General features: G+C 40.2%; 1 protein-coding gene across 5 annotated transcripts in view; it reads left to right on the top strand.

Moving 5' to 3' along the window:
- CSMD3 (CUB and Sushi multiple domains 3) overlaps positions 1-26,774 on the top strand; it is a 584,373-nt gene that overhangs the window by 225,139 nt on the left and 332,460 nt on the right. For all 5 annotated transcript variants that reach the window (XM_083621789.1, XM_083621788.1, XM_083621791.1 and 2 more), the window contains exon 6: positions 18,952-19,064. In XM_083621789.1, coding sequence (XP_083477915.1) covers positions 18,952-19,064 — 113 coding nt within the window. The remainder of the gene's footprint in view (positions 1-18,951; positions 19,065-26,774) is intronic.

Raw genomic sequence — 26,774 nt, 5'->3', positions numbered from 1 at the left:
GTTGATTCGACATAACCTTTCCATCTTTTAATATTATCTGTTATTCAATTTACCTTAATCTCTTTAACCTTATCTTATCTTAAAAATCTTAAAATTTCAAAGTTTACATCATATTTATACATATCTCCTTAAATCACTTCTGCTAAAGCCAATTTAGTTCCTTTCCAGCATATTCCCTGATATTTCATTAATGTAACACTAATTCCAAAATTAACAAAAGAATTTCCCTTTGTATCTCTAATTTTTATCCAGCAGTCCCTTCTTCCTGGTTTCAGATTGTGTCAGGCCTTTCAGTCCATTACATCCAGTCCATCAGTCTGGTGTTCTAATGTCCGAGGCCCTTAAATCTCTTCTAGGCCCCTTCTGCAGATTTTCTTGTTCTTGTTTATGCTTACGCACTTCTTTGTCTATTGTTAGTTTCTTGGGGAGTGGGTCTCCGGAGGGTTCCATCCGGTAATAATTTCCATTTTCCTTCGTCAGACTGGCCCCTTCCCCCCAGTCCCACTCCCCATCGACATCTTTGTAATCCAAAGAAACTTTATCCAAAAAATAGTTCTTCATGGTCCCACTAGAGTTAAAAGCTTCCTTGATTTCAAACACTTCCCAACACTCTCCAAGTTCCATCTTCCAACGCAGTGGCTTTTGTTCCTGCAGGACTTTGGATCTCTCCATTTGTGTTGTTTGAGGAGTAATCACTACCTCTTCCTTCTTCATCTGCCCTTGGACTTGCCTTGTTAAGCCAGATTCCTGAATTGATCGCTGTATAGCTTCTTTATCCTTATTCTCTGTTAAATCATATTCACTGGCCACAGCACCCATCAAGTCCAATTTTTCATGCATCAAGTTCATTTTATCATGCAGCTGCTCCAGCAAAACATTTGTCATGCCAAGGGCAGACACCAAATCTTCCTTCCAACACATTTCTGTCAAGGTCAAACGGCTGGTCCCACGATCCAAATCTCGCAGCTGTAGAGTCTACAAATAAACTGCGACAACAAACTGACAGGCTCCCTCTAGGGGACACAATTTCTATTTGTATCCAATTTTAAAATGTATCCACCAAAGAAGATTACTTTCGATTTCAAGTCCTTTCGATTTTCAGATACTTTGTTTCTTTAAAATGCAAAAATGCAGAAAGTAGTGTTGAAGTTAATTTGTTTCTCTTTAGCTATCTGTCAAAAGTACTCCGTTTTCAATCAATGGACGTCTCAAACAATTTCTGTCCCGACACCCCGCCCCCAGGTTAGGGACGATGGAAACTTAAATTCCTTTACTCTCCTCCTGCAGGATTGAACAGTCAAATTCCCCCCCCCCCTTTTCTCCTGCTTCCAATGGGGTTTTATTAGTTGTAGATGCAGGAAATTTCCAATTTTAAAGCAGTTTTCCAGGCTATTAGGTTGCAGGGTCTTTGCTTCAGTCTATATACAAAAAGCCGGAGGCGGACTTCCTGTTTAAACCTTCCCGCTTTGTGCCTAATTCATAAATTTTGCAATTTTCTTAATCCAATTCTCCGTTTTTACTCACGGGTACTTGATTTAGAGTCCAAATATCATCAGGAAAAAGTCAACGCTCTCCGGCGATGGCTACGCGGCTTCCCTCCATGGAAATAGCGATCGGTTCGCAGCACTGCGCTGCTCACCCCACTTCCCTCCGGAGCCCCGAAAAGGGGTTTCCTCGTGAGTAGGGGAGGCGCTCTTGGTGCTCTGCCGAACCCCACGTTCCCAGGCTTCTCCGCCTGGGATTTCTAATGGGCCCCCGCCTTCGCCGCGGCAGGAAGACCCAGTTTCCACGGAGCCCATTCCTCCGGTTGGAGGAACTCCGCCATTAGTCGATGGCGCTGACCCGGAAGTCCCAGTTCTTTTGTTTCCATTGTCTGGATACACACATGAACATCTACTGCATGAATGTATGGAGAAAGATATTTAGATTTAAGCTCTATGTCCTCTGTAAGATGGAGTTTGTTTAGAACCTACATAATTACAATATTGCAATAATATTTGACAAACCTATATGTAACTGCCCACAGAAACTTCAGCAATTGAACTTGGAACCTTATGGACTAAGGCTCAGATTTAGCCTGCACATTCCTTTCTAGAAAATGTGAACTCACATCTCAGGGCCACCTTCGGGCACAGAAGGGGATTGGCCTTTGCAATTATCTGGCAGCATAAATCTTATGAATTGGCTAGGCATGGCAGCAATCAGAGTTTAGGCTAGTAGTAGTTTTGAGTGACTTGAGATTTTAATTACTACTGTAAGCGGTGGCCTGCCTATGAGGAGAGGTGAGGTGACCAAGTCAGGCTCCACCTGGGGCAACGGATCCAAATGTTGATCTTTCTTTCTCCCCATATCCCCACCTTGTTCCTGATGTATATCTACCCTGACCCCCTTCTTCCCTGGTGCAGAGAGAGGACATTTTGGGGTCCACTTCAGGTGCTGAAATGTATTTGTCTGGCTCTGATTACTGTGGTGTTTCAAGTGGTGTTAATTATCATTAAGAATCAAGTAGGAGCAGTTGGACTAGTTCCTCATAGTTCCTTCCAACTCTACAACTCTATGAAAACAACTAACTTGATTTAAACAAGCATTCTTTCAACTCCCTTCTGCTCTCGCTCTCTCTCTCTCCATTTTGTGTTCCCTTAACCTGGCTTCCATCTGTGTCACTTAAGTTTCTCTCCCTGACTGCTGTCCTAACCTTCATACCTGGTTTCACATATATTGATACATGTTGCAGGGCAGAAAAGGGCTAGCCCACATGTCACAGACCAGATCCTGATATCTCCCTTTGAGGGATAGAGGGAAAATTTGGTTCAAAACGTACCTAATTCACAGTTCCCGGAACAATATGCAAACAAAAATGTAACTATGTATACATACTTTCTGTTCCCTGGAAATGGTTTGTTAGGCGAGCATACAAATAACAAGCTGGCGATTTCCATTGAGTCCCATAGGAAAATTTCAATGCGTTCTACAGAATTTTGACCCACCCACCAAGCAAAATGAAACCCCAGGGAAACCTTGCTAAAGTACAGATCACTACAGTTCCTCAGCCAACCAGCAAAAGACAAACAAGGAAGTAAAAAATGCTCTCTGTTTGGATAACTGAATCTGTGGTGTGTATAGTAACTTTTGGGTACTATGTGAATTTTCACACAGGGAGCGTTCAGAAAGCAAGACCTGTATGTAGATAGTTCATAGGTCTAGAGCAAGAATTTGTTAGAAAAACTTCCTATAGATGTGAGTAGAAGGAGGAAGCCATTGTCAGCCTAAAGGCTTAGGAGTCGGCATGGCTTGCTTTGCTCTGCTGTTCCTGTTTAAGTTTATCTGAAGTGCCTGGAGTTTCTTTCTAAGAAAGGCAGCCCTGCTGGGCAACAAGAAAACAACTATCCTTTGAAATTTGTATTTCTTCGTATTTTGTGATGCAACAAAAATTGTATGGAAATATATGCCATATCAAGGGTGAATGTATTGGCGAATATAACACAAAAATCCATTACGGACAGTTGCTTACCAAATGTATATAGAAATGTATATATTAGGAGAAATGTTCAGTAAAATGCTGACAATTTTTAATGAGGACTTTTTTTAAAAAAAAAGGAAAATGATGTGGAAATGTGCAGAAACTGCGGAGGGGATAACAGAGATAGCCAAACCATTTTAGAATAAATAAATAAAAATATACACAGAACTTTCATTGATGTGTTTAGCACCATATCTACTTTGGCCCTGAGAAGCCCTTTCTGTTTCTTAAAAAGAAAAGAAAATGTTGTTTTATAGATTTTCACAGTATTTACCATCTCTGAAACACAGAGTTACTACCAGTTGTACTTCTTGAAAGCTACAATTTATTTCATTTGAAGCAAGGCATAAATAATTTCTGAAGCCCATGGAAATGGGATGAGTTGCATCTTCACATGTGCAATCATATTTATTCAAAAAGGCATTGAATAGATGGTGATACATTATTTGATGACAAGCTATGTCCCTGTGCTCTAACAGTACATTGCCCTGCAGAAACTAAAAATAAAGAACACCTGTCCTTCTAATTCAACGCTTTTGCATATGATTTACCTGGAAAACCGTCCTGCTGAGTCAACTAAAACAAAAACAAAATGTTTAATACATTATTTATTGGACTTACAATCTTTCTGTTGCTAAAGACTCTAGCTGCGTAACAACCTTTATAAAACAAAAAAAATATAGATTACAGAACAATACAAGGCCAAAGCCAAAGATCTATTCATGCTCCAGGGTACTTGAATTTGTGTTTGTTAAAGAGCTATACTGCAGAGGAAAGCAAACTTGCACACAATAGTAGTGATTTATCCCAGTTTTAATGCGACCTTCTTCAGTCATTACCTTTTTCCGGTGGTAATTTGGAAAGCATTCTCGTATCTGAATATTCAGATAGTCATTTTAAATAACATTGTGGATTAAGCCCCAAACAAAATGAAGGGAGAACAAACGACATTTTCAGGCATAATAAAAATCCCCCATTTCCCCTTCCTTCCTTCCTTCCTTCCTTCTTCTTCTTCTTTGGAGAATGATACTCTTTTGATTTGGTCTGCTGTATTTAAATAGGAATAGAGAGAATAGATTACATGCCATAGGAAATTCTGTATCCTTATAAGAATTTTTCTAATTAGACACAGGGGTGAATAATTTTGATGTGACATCAGTGGAACTGAAATTGTATAAGAATGTGTCTGTACCAGGCTTTGCACTGCAATCGCCAGATATATTTCCTATCAAAATATGTTTTTCTATATAACACAAATATGAGAGTCATAAAATACAAATATACAAAGACACATTTTACAGGGCAATCTAAATTCCCCTTATGCTGTGTTTGTGCTGAGCAGTGGTCTCTCCCTTCACTTAGCTCTGTCGGCAGAGTTGCTCTCCTGCTGTCTGCCATCGGTGAAGTGGAATTTCACTTTGTGGGCAACAACTTCCCACTTCAACCCTCTGAGTGTTTAGCTGGGCAGGAACCACCTGCTGGTGATTTATTCTCTGTATCCTGATCTGGTCCCACAGCTGACATTCAATGGAATCAGGCCAAAACTCCCCCCCCCCCCAACTTCTGCAGCCATTAGTAGGTGTGGCGATAGGTATGATACTCCAGAGTCCCAGAGGTGGGGAGTTTAGATTTCACTTACCATTGATCTCTAGTTTGTGTTCTTTGGTGCTGTTTCTGATACTTGCAGAAACCCTGATTAGCATCTGAAAATCCTGCTAGAGAAAGCTGACAAGTTTTCAGTTTACTTTCCTTGTCTTTCTCAGCAAACATCTTTGTCCATCTTGTGTTTTTGTAGTATGTAAATATTACATACTTCCTGGGTGAGCAGGTGAGAGAACATAGGATGCTGCAGACCAGAGACTGAAGTTGGAATCTTATGAATGCAAAACTACCACTATGGTCTGTATGAACATGTTCCCTCTTTTGCCCTTCCCCTGAAAATATATATATAAGAGGAAGTTCATTTTTGAGGGGTATGTTTGATGAAATGATGTGTGTGACTACTAGAGTCAGAGCTTTCTAATGATGGAACTTTGCTTTGGAACAGCCTCCCTAGAAAAGTTCTTTTTTTTTTAATGAATATTTATTAAATTTTCCAATTTTATATAAAGACAAAAAGAAAAAGAAAAAGAAAAATATTAAAAACAATTCAGTTTCAGTAACAGTTTTTCAGTCCCATGTTTCTTTGACTTCCTCATACCTCCCCTTCTTGTTCTCTAGTTCAATTTGTTAATTCAGCAAATCCTAATCTCTTAACATTCCTTTTAAAATATCACCTTATTTTCCACTCAACTTTTTTTTTTTAAATTTAGTAACAAAAACCATTATAATCCCCATTATCTTTATCATAACAGCTGGAGACCACCAAAGTTCAAACCAACATCTTTTCAAAGTTCACAGCCTCCCTAGAAAAGTTCATCTGGTGCCTTCTTTTTGTTCTTTTTGTTGTTAGGTATTTTGGTAATTTGGTTTTAGGACTCTCTCTTCTGGGGATTTTTAATGCTCCAATTGTGCTAATGATATGTTAAATATTGTATTCTATCATTTTATCTTTGGGAGTCACCCAGAAAACTGCTATAAATACCATAAATATAATACAGCAGACTAGCAGGTTGTGTGCTTGTACAATCACAGCTCTATGCACTTGGCAACTGGCCAGTTTACATCACACAAATTAAACATGCAAGGTGGAGAGCTTAAAAGCTCCTTATGTGCCAGATTTTCCTGGCGTGGAGCTTTTAAGCTCTCTGCCTTGCTTACTGGACCCTGGGAAGGTCTCGCTTGGGCTCTAGAGGCCTTCACAAGGTCTTGCAGGGCCTTCCAACTTCTTGTGGGAACCTCCCAGAACCCAGTAAGCTAGACAGAAAGTTTTAAAACTCTCCACCTTGTGGGAGAAGCAGCAAGGCCTGTTTGATGTGTGCAGGTGGTTCTGGGATTGTCCTGTTTATTTGTGATTTGTGAGTTATGCACAACCCCTCAGAATGTAACCGCCGTAGAAGCTGTGAGTCTACAGTAACCAACATGTAGAGTTGCATCCAATTAAATTATATTCAAGGTAGACCCAAATGAAATTAATGCCCCTGTGTTAAATAAATCGTGTCCTCATGATGGAGGGCACGCGTTGCGGTGAGATCACCAAGACTGACCTCACCATTTGTGTGGGTGGGAGTGTTTGGATAGCCACAACAACCCAATTGGGTCCCTCAGTTGCTGGGGCAATTCTGGCCAATGGGGTTAAGAGAATTTGCATCAGGGGACCTATTTATACTGCTGCACATTCCGTTGAGCTTCCTCTTAGCGCCTTGTGCACCGGATCACCCTCCCACCCTCCCTATATTTAGGGTTTTGCCGTGACCTTTCCATGCCGCTGTGGGTCGTCTGTTTTTGGGACAGGGGCCCAGTAGGAATTTTCCCATTTGGCTCATTGGCTGGTGCCACTTGGGTTTCGCCTGCCACGTAGCACATTGTCACAACTTTGTAAGGTTTGGTGGTTAGGCATTGGTTCAAGGTGTGGTGAGGGGAGGTTGTCACACCTGCCCTTTCAGTGCATGAAAGGGAATTCAGTTAAAGGAATCCAGGTGCTCGCCATGCTTTTGTCCAATCCCCTTCCAGGGTTTAGGGCCACGCCAGAGCACCTGGGAGCATTTTGGAGTGAGGCTGTGTCTTTGGTAGGACCAATGCTCCCCCAGTATGTTTACCGTTATTGACTTCTGCCGGTTGTCAGTGCTGCTCTGCCAGAGGTGTAGGTGTAGCTAGTCGAACCAATGTCTAAGCAAACCACTCACATTCTGTAATCAATAAACTTGTGGCCAAAATTATGCCAATAACCTTAAACTAATATTGGTGTCAACCTTTGGGAGGTCTTGGGGGTCTTCATACGGAACAATCCTATACACAAGAAGCTGTTGTAAACCAAGCTGGTGTAAAGTTACAGCAGATCCACTCCACATTCCACAGCAAGGCTACTTCCAGCTGAGCCGCCCCCAACCTGTCAGAGGGAAAACAAGCCTTGAAAATAGAGGTTGACTTATGCTAAACTTTTTGCCAGATCATGTGACTGAGCTGAACATAGTTAGGACCCAGCTTAAGTACTCCCTGCCCAGTCCCAGCCTCCTCACAGTGCCTTTGGGGGACCTTACACCGACCTCTGCTAAGCCCCTTTGGCTCAGCCAGGTTAAGTAAATTATCCCAGCATATCTTTGGCTAACTGAGCCCTGCTGAGCCATGAACCTCCCTGCTCAGCTTGAGATCCACTGCATCCTGAGTTCCTCACCCCAGCAGAACTTGACATAGGATTGGCCCCTTAGGCATGTGCATTCATTTCAATGAGTCTACTTTGAGTGTGACTAAATTTGGATGCAACTCATTGCAAGGGAGAGAGGTTGGTGCAATCGATGAACTGTAATGCAGATAGTTTGGTACTAAAACAGGCATAGGCAAACTCGGCCCTCCAGATATTTTGGGACTACAACTCCCATGATCCCTAGCTAACAAGACGAGTGGTCAGGGATGATGGGAATTGTAGTCCCAAAACATCTGGAGGGCCGAGTTTGCCTATGCCTGTACTAAAATATCGAAACAGCAGAATAACTACAAGAACACATAATGGCAGTGGAGGAGGCACACAAAGAATGGCCTCAGATGGTGATTGCAGGATCTGGGTCAGTTCTTATGGGGAGAGACTGTCCTTGAGGTATTGCAGTCCTAAGCTATTTAAGGCATTTTAAAGGTCAAAGCCAGCACTCTGAATTTGGCCCAGAAACTAATTGGCAGCCAGTGCAGTTGTGCTAGGATTGGTGTAATATCCTCAAAGCATCCTGCTCCAGTGAGCAACATGGGCTGGATTTGACACATCAAAGAAGCACTTAAGAAAAAATGCATTGTAACCTTTATAATGAGAAATCGTATTGGCAAAAATGGAACTCCACAGCACCATCTGGTGTCACAGTGTTATATCACATATAAAATGCTTTTGCTTTACCAATCTAGCTGAGTCCATGGTCACCAAATTCTGTACCAGTTGAAGTTTCTGAAATGTCTTCAGAGGCAGCCCTACCTATAACACGTTGAACATACATATCTCATCTGTTTCTTCCAGACCCGTACAGAGTGGGGAGCAGCCAGGTACACTTGCCCCAGACCTCAAAGAGCTAAGCCAGCCAGAAAGCCCCTCCAGGAACCAGCTGTTTTTTCAGGAAACAATGTGTGGTCTTGAACCACACAATTGATATCCCACATATACTGCATTTTGCCGTGTATAAGACAAGGTTTTTCCCTAAAAAAGAATGTCAAAAATTAGGGGGCATCTTATACATGGATACAGCTCCCTCCATTTTCTTAGATCTGAGTCCCCAAAAATAGGGTGTCTTATACATGGGGGCGTCTTATAGACAGAAAAATACGGCCGTTAATGGTTTTATCATGTGATGTATTAGATGATATGTTTATAGGCCTTATGCAAAGATAATGTGTACCCATGGGTTGCTAGTTTTCCTGGATGTGTTATAGGCATGTTCTGTGAGCAGGTAGATGCTGTTTTGCTACATTTACAGCTTAGCAAGGTCATTCAAACTAGCTCAGAGTGAGTGCAGTCTGCATGAATTAAATTTTGGCACTGCCCTGACTCCAAGAGTATAAGCATAATGTGCATGCAGTATTTACAAAATACAGAGAGATCCTCAATTACCTATAGATAAGTTTGTTTCTTATAATTGAAACTTTACCTTTTTCTTTTACACCATGCGCATTGCTTGTGTAACCTTGATAGGAATGTGTGTGGTGTTTTTTTTAATGGCTCCTTTCTATTATTTTATATTGTTTCTCCTCCTTGTTAAAAGCACCCAAAACCACAAATCTTTGTCACACAGCACTGGAAAAGCTGCATTATTTATTTGTCTTTCCTTTTTTATTCCAACCCTGCCACATATCTGAGACTCAGATTAGAGGGGGAAACTTTTTAATGACTACGAAGTTTTAAAATATACATTTCTCTCTTATAATTCTAACCTAAGAGAACCACATCATGTTGTTAAAACAGAGAAACTTTGAAAACTTAATAAATATGAGAAGATGTTTGGGCTCTTCCTGTGCCAAACTTGCCAAGAAAGTGAGTTGATCCAACACCTTCCACACAAAATTCTTTTCCATTTCAATATTAACATTACAGTAAGATGGACACTGAGGTTCAGCGCCGAGGGCGTTCTGGTGGTTCCCTCACTGCGAGAAGTGAGGTTGCAGGGAGCCAGGCAGAGGGCCTTCTCGATAGTGGCGCCCGTCCTGTGGAAGGCCCTCCCACCAGATGTCAAGGAAATAAACAACTATCTTACTTTTAGAAGACACCTGAAGGCAGCCCTGTTTAGGGAAGTTTTTAATGTTTGAAGTTTTATTCTGTTTAATATTTTTTTGGGGAGCCACCCAGAGTGGTTGGGGAAAGCCAGCCAGATGGGTGGGGTATAAATAACAAATTATATTATAGTATATTACACATTACATTACATTATATTATATTTAAGATAGCAGCTTGTTCTAATACATTACTGTACCCAAATCTTTTGTGTTCTTCTCTCTTGTTTGAATGGTGTAGGTTTCGAATTGTGCTTTGTGGAATGTTAGGGTACATTGGGGGGACGCGGGTGGCGCTGTGGGTTAAACCACAGAGCCTAGGACTTGCCGATCAGAAGGTTGGCGGTTCGAATCCCCACAAGGGGGTGAGCTCCCGTTGCTCGGTTCCTGCTCCTGCCCACCTAGCAGTTCGAAAGCACGTCAAAGTGCAAGTAGATAAATAGGTACCACTCTGGCGGGAAGGTAAACGGCATTTCTGTGCGCTGCTCTGGTTCTCCAGAAGTGGCTAAGTCATGCTGGCCACATGACCCAGAAGCTGTACACCAGCTCCCTCGGCCAGTAAAGCGAGATGAGCGCCACAACCCCAGAGTCATCCGCAACTGGACCTAACGGTCAGGGGTCCCTTTGCCTTTAGGGTACATTGGAAGCTTTTCAACTGGTCCTCTGCATCATGAGGAGATCAAACAAGCTTGCCCACCGCTACTGATCTTCCCTACAATGCACAGTTATGGGATCCAGGTGCTCTCTGATCTCACAGAGAATCATGCTCTGCATGAACTGCATCTTTATGCCATGCCTCATAACCTTCTACAACTCAGTGCAGAGTTTCTTGAAAGTAGCACAAATGAAAACCAATGTTTCCATACAACCTATTTCAGGCCTTTAAAAAACAACAACAACCTGGTTGGCTTTATTTTGTCAGCCTTGTCTAAATTTGCATGGTTATGAATGAGAGATCTTGTCATGTACCTGTCACATAGGAAGAACAACATGCAGCCTGGGATAACGTGTCTTGGTTTATTAGGCTGAGAGATTCACCATCCTCGCACCATCCTTTCCATGCCACAATTCAAGAAATCCTGGGTTCAATCACAGTTCCTTCTCATGTCCATAGCAGTTACGAATCCTGTGACTTCAGATTCTGGTTCACTCAGATCTGTGGGACCGGAATTTCCTGCACTGGATAGAATGAGAAATTATTATCAATTCAGCCAGGTAGTCTTCTGTTGCAATACTGGAGAAGGGAGGATGGAAAGGGTGGCAGAGGGATGTGTGAGCACAGTGCTTATTCCTATCTTGGCTTAATAAGCATCGATATGCTATGTCTGAACAGGGCCATTGTGAAGCATCCTGAGATCTGGGTGCATTGTGACCTGACCTCGGTCATATGCCCAGGCACTAACCACAAAAACAAAGTAGTGTGATCAAGGGAAGAACTATATGATTTGAAAGAGAACTCAAAAAATGGGCCCTGTGCCACAGCTGTTTTTTCCACTGCAATTCTAGACTACAGATGTGCTAAAATATATTTTCTTTAGAATTAAGGCATATAAGGTCAGCAAATAACCTACTGGGGGAGAGACATATCATTTCTTCTCTCCTTCCGATGGTTGTATAATTGAATAAAAAGCTCTCTGAACTTCACCACAACAAATGAAACTTTTGAGTGGATTGGATAATTTAGTTAACTAAAAGCAGATATATGTTCACTCCAAGATTACAGCAGAGACAGATACGAGCGAAACACAAACAAAGCACCCAGCCTATTTTTGATCCCCAGAGTGCATTTAAATAGATTAATTTGCAGATCAGATGCTTTGGATTTAATCTAAGCTATTCAATGCTGATTTAATTTAAATAAAACTTTCTCTAGAGAGATTAACTCATCCTAAGATTGATCTCTATTAGACACATGCTTATGACATGAAAGTGAAGCCTGAGCTTCAGCAAGTAGAGGAGAGAATGTGCTCAGAATAATAGCTGAGCAGAGACGGCACGCAGGCCTTTTTTATATGTGTGCCCAAGACGGACTGACTCCAGCATTTGTGTGTGGTGTTCTGCAGTTATTAGAAGAGGAAGTTTATTCTTTAATGCTGTTTTCCTATTTAAAACAGTGGCAGTTTTTTTTTGTTTCTGGTATATTGCTTCTGAACTACACTGGCAGGCTGATAAATCAGATCACCAACCATACATAATTTATTTCAGTAGGTAACTGGCTGCGCAGCACAGAATACAAATATGTTTTGAACGCTGTTCTGCACACTGCATACTTGACCAGGTTTTAAACTTACCCAGTGTCTGAAGCATTTTCTTCACTCTATATCTGTCTGTCCAGTCGGCTGTGCTGTAGGTTCCCGTAATAAAAATGTACAGACTGCACATGCAGGCATAGGCTATATGAAATGGCAGGGGATGGAAGTTTGGAAGTAGAAGTGAATGCACTGCCTTGAAATTGTTGCTGGCAATAATGATGTTAGGGCTGTAATCATCAACACTCTTACTTGGGAGTAAGCCCCACTGAACTCAGTAGGATTGACTTCTGAGTAGACATGTATAGGATTGCACTGCAATCTACTGGTGAATGTTGACCATCGTATTGCTTGGGCTCCCTTGGAATGAGGATCACTGGAGACTTGTGCCATTTTATGTGATAAAAGGCTATAAATGCAGGTGGATGAATGGGTTCATGGTGCTAAGATTCTGCTCCTACCTTAAATTTCTTGCCATGGGGACAGATGTGGACTTTGGCAATATGGCAGCCTGAGCAAAGACAAAATTTGATGCCCCCCCCAATATTGAGTAGGCACCAGTATAAATATAGGCTGCATCACCACCACCAGCATCAATTATTATTATTATAATTGTTTGCCCTGTCATTTTGGCAACCTGTGCAGGGGAACCGCCTGCGCCACCCTAAATCTGAAGGGTAATAGAGCCACAACTTTGGATTCTGCACTTAGAACAAGACAAACTTCTCAGTCTCTCTTTCTGCTCCAGTTGTATGACTGTCCCCAAAATGCAGGCTAGTTTGACCCCTTATCCTGGCCAAGCAGAGGACAATAGAATGAGACATACCCTCACTTTCCTTGCCTTGTTATAAATATAACAGTTGAGTTGATAACCAGCAGTTAACACTGCTCTGAGAGAATATATCTTTCCTGACCCTGCTAGCAATTTTTGAAATCTTAAGCATGTTAAAAAGGTAAAGGGACCCCTGACCGTTAGGTCCAGTCACGGACGACTCTGGGGTTGCGGTGCTCATCTTGCTTTACTGGCTGAGGGAGCTGGTGTACAGCTTCCGGGTCATGTGGCCAGCATGACTAAGCTGCTTCTGGCAAACCAGAGCAGCACATGGAAATGTCATTTACCTTCTCGCCAGAGCAGTACCTATTTATCTACGTGCACTACGTGCTTTCGAACTGCTAGGTTGGCAGGAGCTGGGACCGAGCAACTGGACCTCACCCCATTCCAGGGATTCAAACCCCTGACCTTCTGATCAGCAAGCCCAAAGCTCAGTGGTTTAGACCACAGCACCACAAACAAACAAACAAACAAACAAACAAACAAACATACATCCTGGATATTTTACTATTAGATATATTACTATTAGTTGAGAGAATCCCCAAGGCTCACCACTCACAGCCCATAACAGTATTTAAATAGCTGTTTACAGTTGCCAGTGTATGTTGGTGCTTTCACAACATTTGTCTGGGATTATCAGTATTTTTTTGTACATGATAGGATTTGGGGCCTTTGCTATAATGTACACAGGACTCCAAAAACTTCTTTTAAAAAATAAAGGCAGTTAACCATCAGATACAGAATTTAATGAATCTTTATTTGCGACAGCCATTGGCCATAACAATAAAACAACAGTACGATATACAAAGAATAGACATAAAGTCAATTATATAAAATACATTTTAGGGTTTTGATCAGATACAGAATGTTGTTGCTATTTTAAATAAAGAAATATTGGTAGGTAAGGTAGTCACAGAGGACTAAAAAATGTTCTTCTGAATGCATTTGTTTAATATCATGCAGACAATTCACATCTTGTCTTGCAGACCATAACACTATGATGAGAACTGGATTCTCTCCCTGACATTACACAAAATACATCCTTACTCTGCCATATGAATGACTTACATACTTACTTATTTAAGACATTTATAGCCATCTTAATTATTCACATCTCTAAGCAGTGTACATAAAAACAAGCCACAGCAAATGAACAATAAAACAGACAAAAAAGATCGTAAAATGGAATTCAACCTTACAATGCCTGCTGGAAATAAGTCACATGTAATATAGCTTGCAACTTTACTTACTTCTTGGCTGGGAAGCCACAAATGGTTTGGTCATTTACCAGCAGAGCACTGTAGGCAACATTATCATGTATCACCTCTCTGTAGTAGAGAGTCAGAGGTGTCCTCAGGCTTCAAGTAAGAACTGGCATTGCTACTTACTAATTGAACTTATCTGATTCTTTTAACACAAAACACAATGGAGGCCTAGAGCACGGTCTAACTACAGTTAGCCATATCATCAATAAAATAAGCAACAAGGAATTCTTCTTCCTAGGCTGCTTCTGAAAGGCAGATTACGTCTCCCTTCAGTTATAAACTCTTCATTCTCCAATACTGCAGTACTGTTGGATACATTTCAGTTGGTAAGAGCATGAGACTCAAAGTTGTGGGTTCGAGCCCACTGTAGGGCTAATTCCCAAATATTTGAGCCTCCATTCTGCAGAACCGCAAATGACAACAATATTAAAGCCATGCAGCATAGCATGTGTGCTGAAATCATAGAATCATAAAGTTGGATGGGACCCTGAGGGTCATCTGCATTTATTTCTGAGCTACACTGATATAAAGCAATATGAAGGTTTTGTCTTTTGTGCTACATCAGCTGTTGGTGCTATATCACAGACAGGGCCAGATTTAGGTTTGATGAGGCCCTAAGCTACTGAAGGTAATGGGGCCCTTTATATGTCCAGCTGTCCTTTGTCAACAACAAATTGTTGCTGTTTTTTGTGTTGAATATATGCTATATGGTAATATATGGGGAGCAGGCTAGCAGGCGGGGCCCGTTACTTACATCATAGGAGCCTACACAACACACAAAACTGTTGCTGTATGTAGGTTTTATTTTATTTGTTTTTTATCCTATATTTTGGAAATGTACATCCACTTTTTTCCCTTTAATTTTTTTTGGGGGGCCCAAAGAGAGTGGGGTCCTAAGCTATAGCTTGTTTAGCTTATACGTAAATCTGGCACTGATCACAGATAATCATCCCTCGATAATGCAATAACCTAGTGACAAATGGAAGCAGACCAGAGAGACCAGCTCAATGAACTGCACTGTATGCGTTGTGCTTCCTGGATTTTGCAGATCAGTGCACTCATCTTCCTTAGATATGTCTCTCTCTGAATAGTTTACCAGTTTATCTAGTCAAAATGCACAACTCACTCCCTCTGGCTTGTATACACCCACTGTGGGTGGCTGGCTGGCTCTTAGCCACTCCAAGCCAGAGTGGAGAGGCATGGTTTTTGTGTATCCCTGGGCCTGCATGCCATGCAGCAGCCAATCTGGTCAATTCCTAGGTACACCCTGCAGTCACTCCCATCCATTGATTCTCCTCACCAAATCTCTTTACCCCAGCATTGGCATTGTAAGGCAAACATGTTCACTCATAACGTGGAATTTGCCTTGGTGTTGTATATGATTTATAAATAACCTTTAGTATTATTTTATTTAAGAATCCAGAATGTAAACCATTGCCATGCTTCAAAGAGCACTTGTCATGCAGCTAAGAACGGACTGCCTCTGCATTATGATAATAGCGAACAGCTTTATAATTTGTGTGGAAGAGAAATTGACATGGGAAGAAAGGGTAGCTATATGATTAGAATAAGCAAAGATTTCACACCAGTAGCCATTGCAAATCCTGTCAGTTTGCAGAACTACTTACAGTAAAAATAATCCCACAGAAATCATAGTCAGATTTAAAACACACACACACTCACAATGATTTTAATTATAAAATTGCAGATATCAGCATGTGCTTAATTAGAACAATCTTCACCTTAGCCCAAAGCTGTCATGTCTAAAAAGTGATAATGAATAACTGCCTTGACTGGCAGACTTAACTAGATATTAGCAGTGTAAAAAAATGAAGCTGCTCCTTTTTCTCCATTTGTATTAGCAGGAAGCCATCATTTAAGTGCTAAAGATGTTTTCTGTAAAATGCATTTGTAATTTAATCTTTACACTGCATCTTTTGATGGAGAATAGGTACCTCAAACTTCAGCATGAGAATTCGTGGCTTAAATCTTTTCTGTATCTGTCCTTTTGAGCTGAAGACTGTCACTGAATTTCAAGCAAACCTCATCTGCTGGGAAGTAAGCCTCACTGAATTCAATGCGATGTTGGATTTGGTGAGGCAACTTATTAAGGACTTGCATTTCCATGAATTGTTGGAAGAGATTGGTGTTCAAAGAACACCTGCCTTCTACTTGGACGTTAGGAGCTCCCTCTCACCATATATAACAAAAAGTGTTATATATAGAACAAATAGCTTTTCTTCTACAGTTAGGGTAGGATGGTTCAGAGAGATACTCTTGGAGGAGCACTGGTGTCTGTATTGACAGTCAGGTGGAGGAATACTGCTGCAGTGTAGCCTGTGCAGTTGCACAAGACAGAAATTCTTAGCAATGTGGTTGTTGGGCAAAGGGGCTTGGGGCAGAGAAAACATACTGGTCTTTCTGTTGACAAACCAGATCCTTAGCTGCATTCCTAGCTGCAGTTCTGTCTAATAAAAAGGAGTGGGCTGAAATACAATACAGTCAGGGGAAGGGGAGTCGGAGAACAGAGGGTCCCTAACCTTCGGTTACAGTATCGAGTAAAATAATAAATTGTAGCATTTCACTTCTTTGGCAACGTGTTACTTGTTATTAGTACCGCAGCAATATGGGAGGTGAGATGTTCTGTTTTGTTTTGACCATGTTCTCTGTGTTTTGCTTTTGTACAAATGAAGGCCTTTTGCTAAATAAACATTTGGTTCAATGGGGCTTATTCCCAAGTAAATGTATATAGAATTGTAGCCTAATGCATCTTTCTGGACATATAGGTCTTACGTTTCAATTAAGTATTTGTTTCCTTGGCCTTATGCATTTAATAATTGAATAGTGGAAAATGCTGTACAATTTTTATTTTATTCAAGAGTCTCTTTGCAGTATCATTACAATAGGAATAAACAATATTTAGCAATTAGGATGAGAGGTCATGTTCAAATTCATTACCATTTTGCTCTTCCACCATCACTTTCTGCCTCTGACATAGGTTTAGATGATTCCCCATGTTCCCCTTAAAATAATATGTTTTCTTGTCTGCTTCTTGGAACTAATAAATTGGCCACCAAGAGGTGCTGTTTCCACAACTAAAAGGCAGGATGGTAGGTGCTTATGAGCCTTAACCTTGTTCTGGGTGTAGCTTCTCTTTAAAGGCAAAAGTTAGTCCTTCATAAATCAGAACCACCCACATATGTCAGGTTTCACAGCTGAATGAACAGAATTTAATGGCAACTGTTCCAGGCTACTGATGAAACAATACAATCACAATATTGGGACGTTGCTCTTTATTCATTTTAAGTAAGGTGACATCTACCACTTTGCAGCATCTCTGCTTTCTGCAGAACTGAAGCTAGACTGGTGGAAAAGAAAATGGAGGAAATGAGGAATTTCTAAGCATCTAAGCTTAAAAAAATTAAAATAAAATGAAATGCTATCCAAATTAATTTGACTCATGGGTAATTTAGGAAAAGTGAAAATTTATTTCAGAGATGTGTAATAATTTTTTTCCACTTGGTATCCATAGACAACAGTGACTCCTTTCCTCTGTATGTTCTTCATGATCCTTGTCTATAGCATTTGCATAACAATATTTTGGATATGTTTTTAATATGCTATGCAAAGTTTGTCCTGATATGTTGTGCATTTTCATTATGGGCAATGTGACTGCCAATTTGGATCAAGCGTTAGACAACCCCAAGTTTCAAGTAGGCTCAAATTCAGCTTTATAACAATAGAAAGGCCTTAACAGTTTGGGGCCAAGATGTCTGAAGGGACAGCTTTTTCCCTACCAATCTGCCCATGAGTAAGATCAGTGGGGGAGGCCCATTCTTGTGACTGCATTGCCAAAAGTGCATATTGTGACACCTTGTCTCTTCAATGTCCTACACTCAGAGATGTGTGTAGCCCTGAACTTACTCAAATGCTGGCACCAATTAAAAGCACATAATTTTATCCAGACATTTGTAGGAGGTTAAGCTGCTGTTGTGTGTCTGTGTTATTATTCTTGCATATGATTTATTCATTTATTTATCTGACTTAGTCACTCACTGTAAGAGTTTCTAAGCAGCCCTATGAATTGTTTTAAATGTCTATTGTAGTTGGTGTTAAAATGTATATGTATTAGTTGTAGCTTTCCCTGTGATCTGCATTATGAAAAGTGGATTTATAAATAACACTAAATGATTTAGATGTCCCTTTTATGAAGAGGCGCATAGTGAGACGATTGATCCCTTGCTGGTGAGGCCCGCTGACCTCCCGGAAAAGCAAAAATTTGACCTTTTCCTGTTAGGCAAAGATTATACGACGACCCGGATGGTCGCCAGATTCTATATACAGATCTGTAGGCGCAGACCATCCCCCGACCCAAACTAGTTTGTTAAGAAAATCCCCAAACACGGTTCCATGGGTGACTCTGCGGCAGCTTATCTTAAAGTTTTACATGTCTATACGCTTATCACATTTATAAATTTTAAATTTATTGTTGTACATTGTTTCACATGTTTGTTTTCCTTCTGGGATTGTACCCCCAAGTGTGTTTTATAAGCTGGTCTCTGACTGTAATAAATTATCTATTTTTTTATCTAACACTAAATGAATGCAATTAACAAATATGCATGTTTTAAATGTTCACAAGTAGGGAGTAGAAAACCTTTAGAAAGGTGTGATGGTCTTGGAGAATGACTGAGGTTTCTGACCCATCAAATGTTTTTGTCTTATTTTTATTTTCTCTCTTAGGTTATCTGGAATGAATATCCCACCTCCAATTATCAGCAACAAAAACTGGCTAAGACTCCATTTTGTAACAGACAGCAACCACCGATATCGTGGATTTAGTGCTCCCTATCAAGGTATATTTAATGAAAATCATGTTTTTTTCCTTTTCAGATTAAGAAAGCGGTTTTACAGGTATAACTGTACTTTTCACTAAAAAGAAATAAAAAGAGAACATTCTGATTCACTACAGTTGGACAGTTCAAGCATGAATAAACATCCATTCTCCTGCTACAAAAGCCACAAAATAGTTGTCAAATTACAGTGTAGATTAAAACATATTCTTGTTACACAGATTTCGAACATTTATGAAGAATTTGGATTTTAAAAAGAGTAACTTGCTGAAGTGTTTCTGAATATTGCTGAAGTGCCTCACTGATTATCAGAAACTTGAGAGCAAGTGTATGTTTGCAAAAACAGCACATGATGGTGGCATTACTAAAGAGAATATTTGTCAAGTAGGGTTCATTTCATTGCATGCAGTAATTTCTTCTTATGTTACTAGTTAGGCTTCTTATCTACTTTTGTAAATGAATAGACAGCTGTTGAGAGAGAAATAAAATAAAACCTGAGAATCTGAGGCATATTAATTTGAGGCTGCATTGCTAGAATAGGTTTACTTAATAAATAAATAAAAAGCCAGGGAAAGTATTAATATATACTCTAGCAATATCATGTTTTTTTTCCAAAACCCCTCATTTTTGTGAATACATTTTTGTCTTTAATGGATAATATCCAGGGAACTGTTAACGCTTCCTGACACAAAATGAATTTTGTTTATCTTTGCACACCATGTTCCCATAATATCTAGTTCAAGGGCTTTTTTTGAGGCATGTTTTCATATCAGTAGGACTTGATGATAGAAACAGCACCTGCTCTTCATGGATATCACATATGTGGACAACTGTGTTGCAGAATAATCATTAGCATGTTGCATACTAGACTGTCTATGGATATTTACTCCCGCCCATTCTTCAAAAGCAATTTAAAAAGGGATCTATTCTGTTTGTATAAAATACAGTAAATACAGTAATTTAAGAATGATACAAATCCAGAGAAGTAATTATAAGCCTTTTTAGGCAAGCAAGTACGTCCCTTGATAGGATTTTCAAGTTGTGATGAAGACATGAATGAGTTTGTTTTTTAGTTTACTATATTTATATAATCGTGCACATTGATTTCCTCTTAGCTGTGGAATGAACTTGGGAATCAAGCCCACTGTAAATCATAGCACTTGACTGACTAGAAAGGGTCTCATATTCATTAGTGATGAATAAAGCTAAAATAGAGTGGAAAACATGTATCAGTCAAAATATGTATAAGCTTCAGATTTTTACCGGGAGAACAAAGGAAGAGTCTTGTCACACTTGAAAGTTGAATAAATTTATTATAGCATAAACTTTCATGCCATGATAATCATATGCTTGAAGTGTTATGCAGGGATGTATTCCATCTTTCAGTTTTCTGTTTTCTGAACCCCTGATATGGTGCATGACTGTATTAGATCCTGTAATAGTGTTGTCACCAGGTTGGCATTTGAGTCTTCCAGAGGGTTCATTGCCTTTGTCCATATATCTTGCCTTTTTTTCATTTACCTGCTTATGCCATCATCCACCTACAGTGCCCTTTGGTATTATGCACAGTACAAACAGGCTAATTTCTATGCAAAAAATAAACAAATATTTGACATCAGAAATGGCAGGATTGAAACATGTGTGGAAGAATATTGCAAATTCCCAGGACATTCTGTATCTGACTAAGATAGTCATACTGAAACAGAGAAACTTCAAAGGGAGAATGTAGTTTGAAACTACTGAATTACAATTCATTAAATGGTTCAATGCTATTACATATGTGTTGAATCAACAAGGTGGATTTTTATCCATTACATTAAATTGCATTAAATGCATTAATGCATTTACCAATGCCAGGATTTCTGTGTTACATACATAAACATTTTTTGTGAATGGCCACTATTTATTAATTTATAAGAATATTTATATCCTAGTATTCATAAAAAATATCATTAATAATGTTTGAAGTGTAATTATCACCACCTGTATTTTTCTGCATTTCCTTTCCCTTTGACCTCACTATTTAGCATTCCCCAATATGTAGATTAATATCCTCTTTATCTATGTCTGCAACTCAGGATAACAGTTCATTTATTTGATGAAGTGGATTGTATTCCACAAAAGCTATGCTATAATAAATTTGTTAGTCACAAGACTAAATCTGAAAGGTGCCACAAGACTCAAAAAAGACCCAAAGCATGGCTACTGCTTTGGAAAATGTTACCTGTGCAAACTCTATGCTTCTTTTGAATGTTTTCCTTAATTTGTCAACCCATATGTAGCAAATTTCACAAAATATTTACAAATTCAAGTTTATTTAAGAGCATATATTAGACTGCTATAGATAAGTTCACGTATTATGGTGAAAAAAAGTTACTGATGCGTTTTCTGAAACCTGTTAGGTGATAAGAGTTTAGGGGGAGGAATGAGTGCTGTAGAGGTTGTGGTTTGAGGACCCGACCCCCGCCCACAACACCTCCCCTCTGGAAGGAGGAGAGGCCTTTTCGTTCCTTTTTCCAGAGCAGAGCTGTTCTTATGAAAGTATTTTATCTGTCCAAAATGTGGCTTCCATGATAGCCCTAATAAGATGTGAGTGGACTACAGAATCAGACCGATAGCCCATTACATTATTTTACATGAACGCTATGGACAGTGTGAGCAGTGGTGCCCATAAGGCTCATAATATATCAAGCTACAATTGAGGGATTCTTTCAGTGATGAGTCTCTTGAGAAATTCAATTCCTCGACCTCAAAGGAAATACAATACATTATGGACATAATCGGCTGCAGACTTATTTGAGTTTATGCCCACTGATTTCAATGAGCTTAAGTACTTTCAACTCTCACTGGACTGTAGCCTACAAACAGAGCTACAAGAAATAATTATTTCAATTGTTAGATTAATTGGTAGATTAACATTACTTGATTGATTAGTAGGCTAATTTTTATCTTTAGGGTTTAAAGGTAAAATGTACTTGTTTATTTGATGTAGGGACTTCTTTCGTTTTATCGTTACACTGAACTAAAAGGGATCTGCCTATTCAATAACAGGAAGTACATAGTTTTGGTTCATAATAAGCTGAGCTATTTCATAATTCATACAAGACCGCTAAAATGCATGTATTGGGGTTTTGGTAATATACAAATATATTTACAATTAATAGTTTTAAAAGGTAGGTTATTGATAAAATTAATTATTAGCAGCTGATTCACTCTCAGAACATTATATAAATAGGAATGGTAGGGATATGTCAGTCCAAGCCTTTAGCCATGCCTGTCATGACTCATTCTTATCCCACAAACCTATGACCTCCCCTTTGGACTCCTCTCCAAGTCTGGGAAAGAGCTGGCTGAAGTTCTTCCTGAATTCTAGGGCATACATGCAGATTGCATTCACCTGCCATGCCATATCTTTCCCCCATCTTTGTCCTTGATCCTTTAGCCTCATTCACTTTCTTAAACCATCTCCCCAGGGGACAAGAGTATGCTTCCAGAAAACAGGCATGCCGGCATTTGAAGTGTGTGATTGTCTTTGGCCAGTTTTGCTTGGCAGCATTTAGAGCAAATATTTCTGCATAGTATATACAGGCGCTTGTGAAATGCCACTTCTGTAAGGAAAATAACATCACCTTGCTTGTTGCAACTTTCTGGTAAAAGAGGATGCATGCAAACCATAGATTCAAAGCATACACACCCCTCCAAGAATCCTGGAAACTAGGGTACTGGGAATTGTAGTTCTTTGAAGGGTAAACTAAAATTCCCAAGATTATTGGAAGGGGGAAAGTGCCCTGAATGTATGGTGTGTATGCAGCCAGAGTATTCTTTTCTAAGCAAAACATTCTTTTCTAACCAAAACATTCACACTATGCTGTTAGAAGCTATCAGAGGCAAAAAGTCTTCCTTTAGGAAATGGAAGTGTTGTCCAAATTAGAGTAAAAGGAACACGTACTCTGAAACAGATGCAAGCAGACAACAAAGTTTGATAAAAAGAGCACGTTGCTAAATGCATGGTGACCGATAAATAAATAAAATAATAGCAGGAAACTGGCTAGGGAGGCAGATGAATCTTTGTATTATGACAGATTAACATCTCTTCTGGGAAAACTGGTGGGAAGTGTTGTAAAATATAGAATTGCCAAGCCTATGGAAGAACAAGTCTTCCTGAAGCAGAAGCGGTATGACTTCCCTGTCTCACTGACCTGTTAAGAATTCTTTGAGAGTGTCACCAAGTACATAGATAAAGGTGATCCAGCTGACACTGTGTACTTGGCTCTGAAAAAAACTTTTGACAAAGTACCTCACCAAAGATTCCTAAGTAAACCTAGCAGTCATGGGAAAAGAGGAGCAGTACCCTTGTGCATGAGTAATTGTTCCTCACAATGGAGGGATGTAGATAGTGGAGCCCCCAAGAATTAGCATTGGGACCTGTACTTTTTCACTTGTACATAAATTAACAAGGGGCAATGGGTGAGCAGTGTGGTAGCCAAGTTTGCTGATGATACCAGATTGTTTAGGGTGGTTAAAAAAAAGGGACCGTGAAGAGCTCCAAAAGCATCTCTCCAAACTGAGTGAATGGGCAGTAAAATGGGAAATACAATTTGATGTAAACAAGTGTAAAGTAGTGCACGGACCAGAAACGTAAACCTAGTGTGTGACAGCTGTAATTTTGTGCTATGGATCACTTCACTAAGAAAAGAATTGAAAATAAAAGTGCCAATATAGTAATGCCATTATAGAAATCTATGGTTGCAACCACCCTTGGAATGCTCTGTACAATTATTGCTGCCTCACCTCAAAAAGGAAACCGTAGATCTGGAAAACATTAAGAAAAAGGCAACCCAAATGATTTGGGGATGAAGGAACGCCCCTATGAGGAAAGGTTACAACATCTGGGGCTTCTTAGTTTAGAGGAAAGGTAAATAAGAGTAGACATGAAAGAGGAGCATACAATTATGCATTGTTGTGGAGAAAGAAGAGGAGGAGGAGGAGTTTGGATTTGAAATCCCATTTTAGCACTACCCTAAGGAGTCTTAAAGCGGCCTTCCTCCCCCACAACAAACACTCTGTGAGGTGAGTGAGGCTGAGAGACTAGCCCAAGGTCTGAGAGAAGTGTGACTAGCCCAAGGTCACCCAGCAGCTGCATGTGGAGGAGCGGGGAATCAAACCCAGTTCACCAGATTACAAGTCCACTGCTTTTAACCACTACACCACACTGGCTCTCAGAAAGCGGATAGAGAAGTTTTTTTTCTCCCATAACACTAGAACTCAGGAACTTCTAGTGAAGCTGGATCTCGAAAGATTCAGCGCAGGCAAAACAATGGCCTAATGGCATACTTAAGCTATAGAATTCTCTCTCACAAGATGTAGTGGTGGCCTCCAATTTGGACAGGTTTAAAGGGGGATTAGACAAATTCTTGGACAAAGCAGTCAGAAGCTACTGGCCACAACACCTATGTTCTGCCTCTACTGTCAGAGACACTTAACCTCCGAATACTAGTTGCTGGGAATAAAAAAATGGGGAGAGTGTCGTGGTGCTTAGGTCCTTGTTGGCTTTTCGTAGACACCTGATTGCCCATTGCAAGAACAGAATGCTGGACTAGATGGGCCGTTGGCTTAATCCAGCAGGCTCTTCTTATGTTCTTAAACTTTAGAAGCTGAATACTTTGAAAAGAAAAATCATTCAAAAGGGTGGGAGGCTTACATCATAGGATTTTTTTTAAAAAATATGTTTTGAAATGTAATATCAGCAACATATAAACTTAATATCAACAGTACTAAACGCATAGTGAAAGATTTTCTGAGGAGATGTATATAAGACGTCAAAAGCGTAACCCGGTTTTATAATGGGTTACTTCACTTTGTAAACCCTACCGGGAGGCATTATAAGATTGTAGTGCTTGTTCAGAAACTTCCATGAAACAGAGTGGAATGGCTATTTGTCAAGTTGAAACTGGTAAATTCAGCGAGTTAATAAAAACAAATTAAAAGTGCAAATAAAATATTTTGAGCTAACTGTGGAAAGGTTTGAATGGACAATCAAATTAATGACAAAACTACCGGGTGATGATGACCGAAAGTTATTTTGAATAATACTGGATCAGTAATGTAATTTAGCTTTTCAATGGTACATATTTAGCTACAGAAAACCCTTGTCTATATAAATGACAGCTTTCTATTTTCTGGAAGAAATCAGTACAAAATTGGAACACGCTCAACCCTACCAAACTGAAAATCTGCAGACTAGCTAATGTTAGTGTAATTAAGGTACAGCATTTGAAAGGGCATGACATTTCAAACAATTTTTGTTGTATGTAAACACGTGCATCTCAAAACACACTCAAATAACACTTATGCATGATTAAGAACATAAGAACAGAGCTGCTGGATCAGACTGAAGGCCTATCTGGCCTAGCTTCTGGATTGCAGTGGTTAACCAAATGTCTATGGGAAGTTCATAAGCAGAACAGGAGGACATTAGCTCTCTACTGCTCATGATCTCCAGCATCTCGTTATTATAAGTATTTATGGAAAACAAAATGCATCAGTAGAAATGTTTGCCAACCGCTACTTATTTGCAGCTTGCATTAGTCGGGCTTGGGTGGGCTCAGGTGAGGGGCAGGTACAAAGGCTTTGGAGTCTGAATGGGCTAGGTGGGAAAACAAACACTCCGTTTGGCACTAACACAATAGGGTTTCCCCCCCAATATAATGTTGTTGTAAAGTCTGAACTCACCTGTTTCACTTCACTTTTTCTGTTGTGGATTTCTCTATGCCCCCTTCCTCTTTTTTAAATTGCACATTTACTACAGTGGTACCTCGGGTTACAAACACCTCGGGTTACCTCAGGATGAGAACAGAAATCGTGCGGCAGCGGGAGGCCCCATTAGCTAAAGTGGTACCTCAGGTTAAGAACGGTTCCAGGTTAAGAACGAACCTCCAAAATGAATTAAGTTTGTAACCAGAGGTACCAAACTCACTGGCCAGCAGGCTACACGCTGCAAGCGCCTTACGCATTACTGCAGCAAATGATGCCTCTTTAACAGGACCCATCCTCGTGAACCAGGAAGGGACCATCTCCAGGTGAGTGAAGTGACAAATATCTCTTGGCATCTTTTTCTGGACAAGGACCGGGCTTACCAGTGGCAGGCAGCCGCATCAAGGCACTTCTGCCCAACTGGTCCATTTTGGAATTTCAAATAGTGAGCACCAGCTCAGCATCAGAAAGCTGAACGTCCTGCAAAAGCAAGCTCCTGGGAGCCCTTCCCTGTGCTGGCTCCAGCACTATTTCGCCCACACGCAATGCACCAAAAAGTGCTATTGAAAAAGCTGCTGCAAAGTGCCTAACCTCATAAGTAGACCAGCAGACAAGTCTTAACTTGCTGCGCACCAAGAATAAAAATGTCAAATGTGACTGGCCTCCTACCTAGCGACTTTGGTGGCTGCAACCTGGCCCAACCAACAAGAGCCTTGCGCACTACAAACTTTGCACAAGGAACTCTTGAATAAATGAAATGGCAGAAGACTGAATTCTGATGGACTTCACAGCACGACACATATACCGCAGGTGAGCCAAATATTGCAACACCTGATTTGTGGATGGCGACACTGTACTGTTGATTGTCCAGTGCTGTGCTCTGAAATCTAAAGAGTCCATCCAGGCCTTCTTATAAGACCTCAATGTGGAAGGAGAAACAGAAGCTACTACTCCCTGGAA

Source organism: Podarcis filfolensis (genome assembly GCF_964270895.1).
Source record: "Podarcis filfolensis genome assembly, chromosome: 7".
Lineage (NCBI taxonomy): Eukaryota > Metazoa > Chordata > Lepidosauria > Squamata > Lacertidae > Podarcis > Podarcis filfolensis.
Note: the sequence above shows the minus strand (reverse complement) of the source record. Positions and strands in the feature narration are given on the sequence as shown.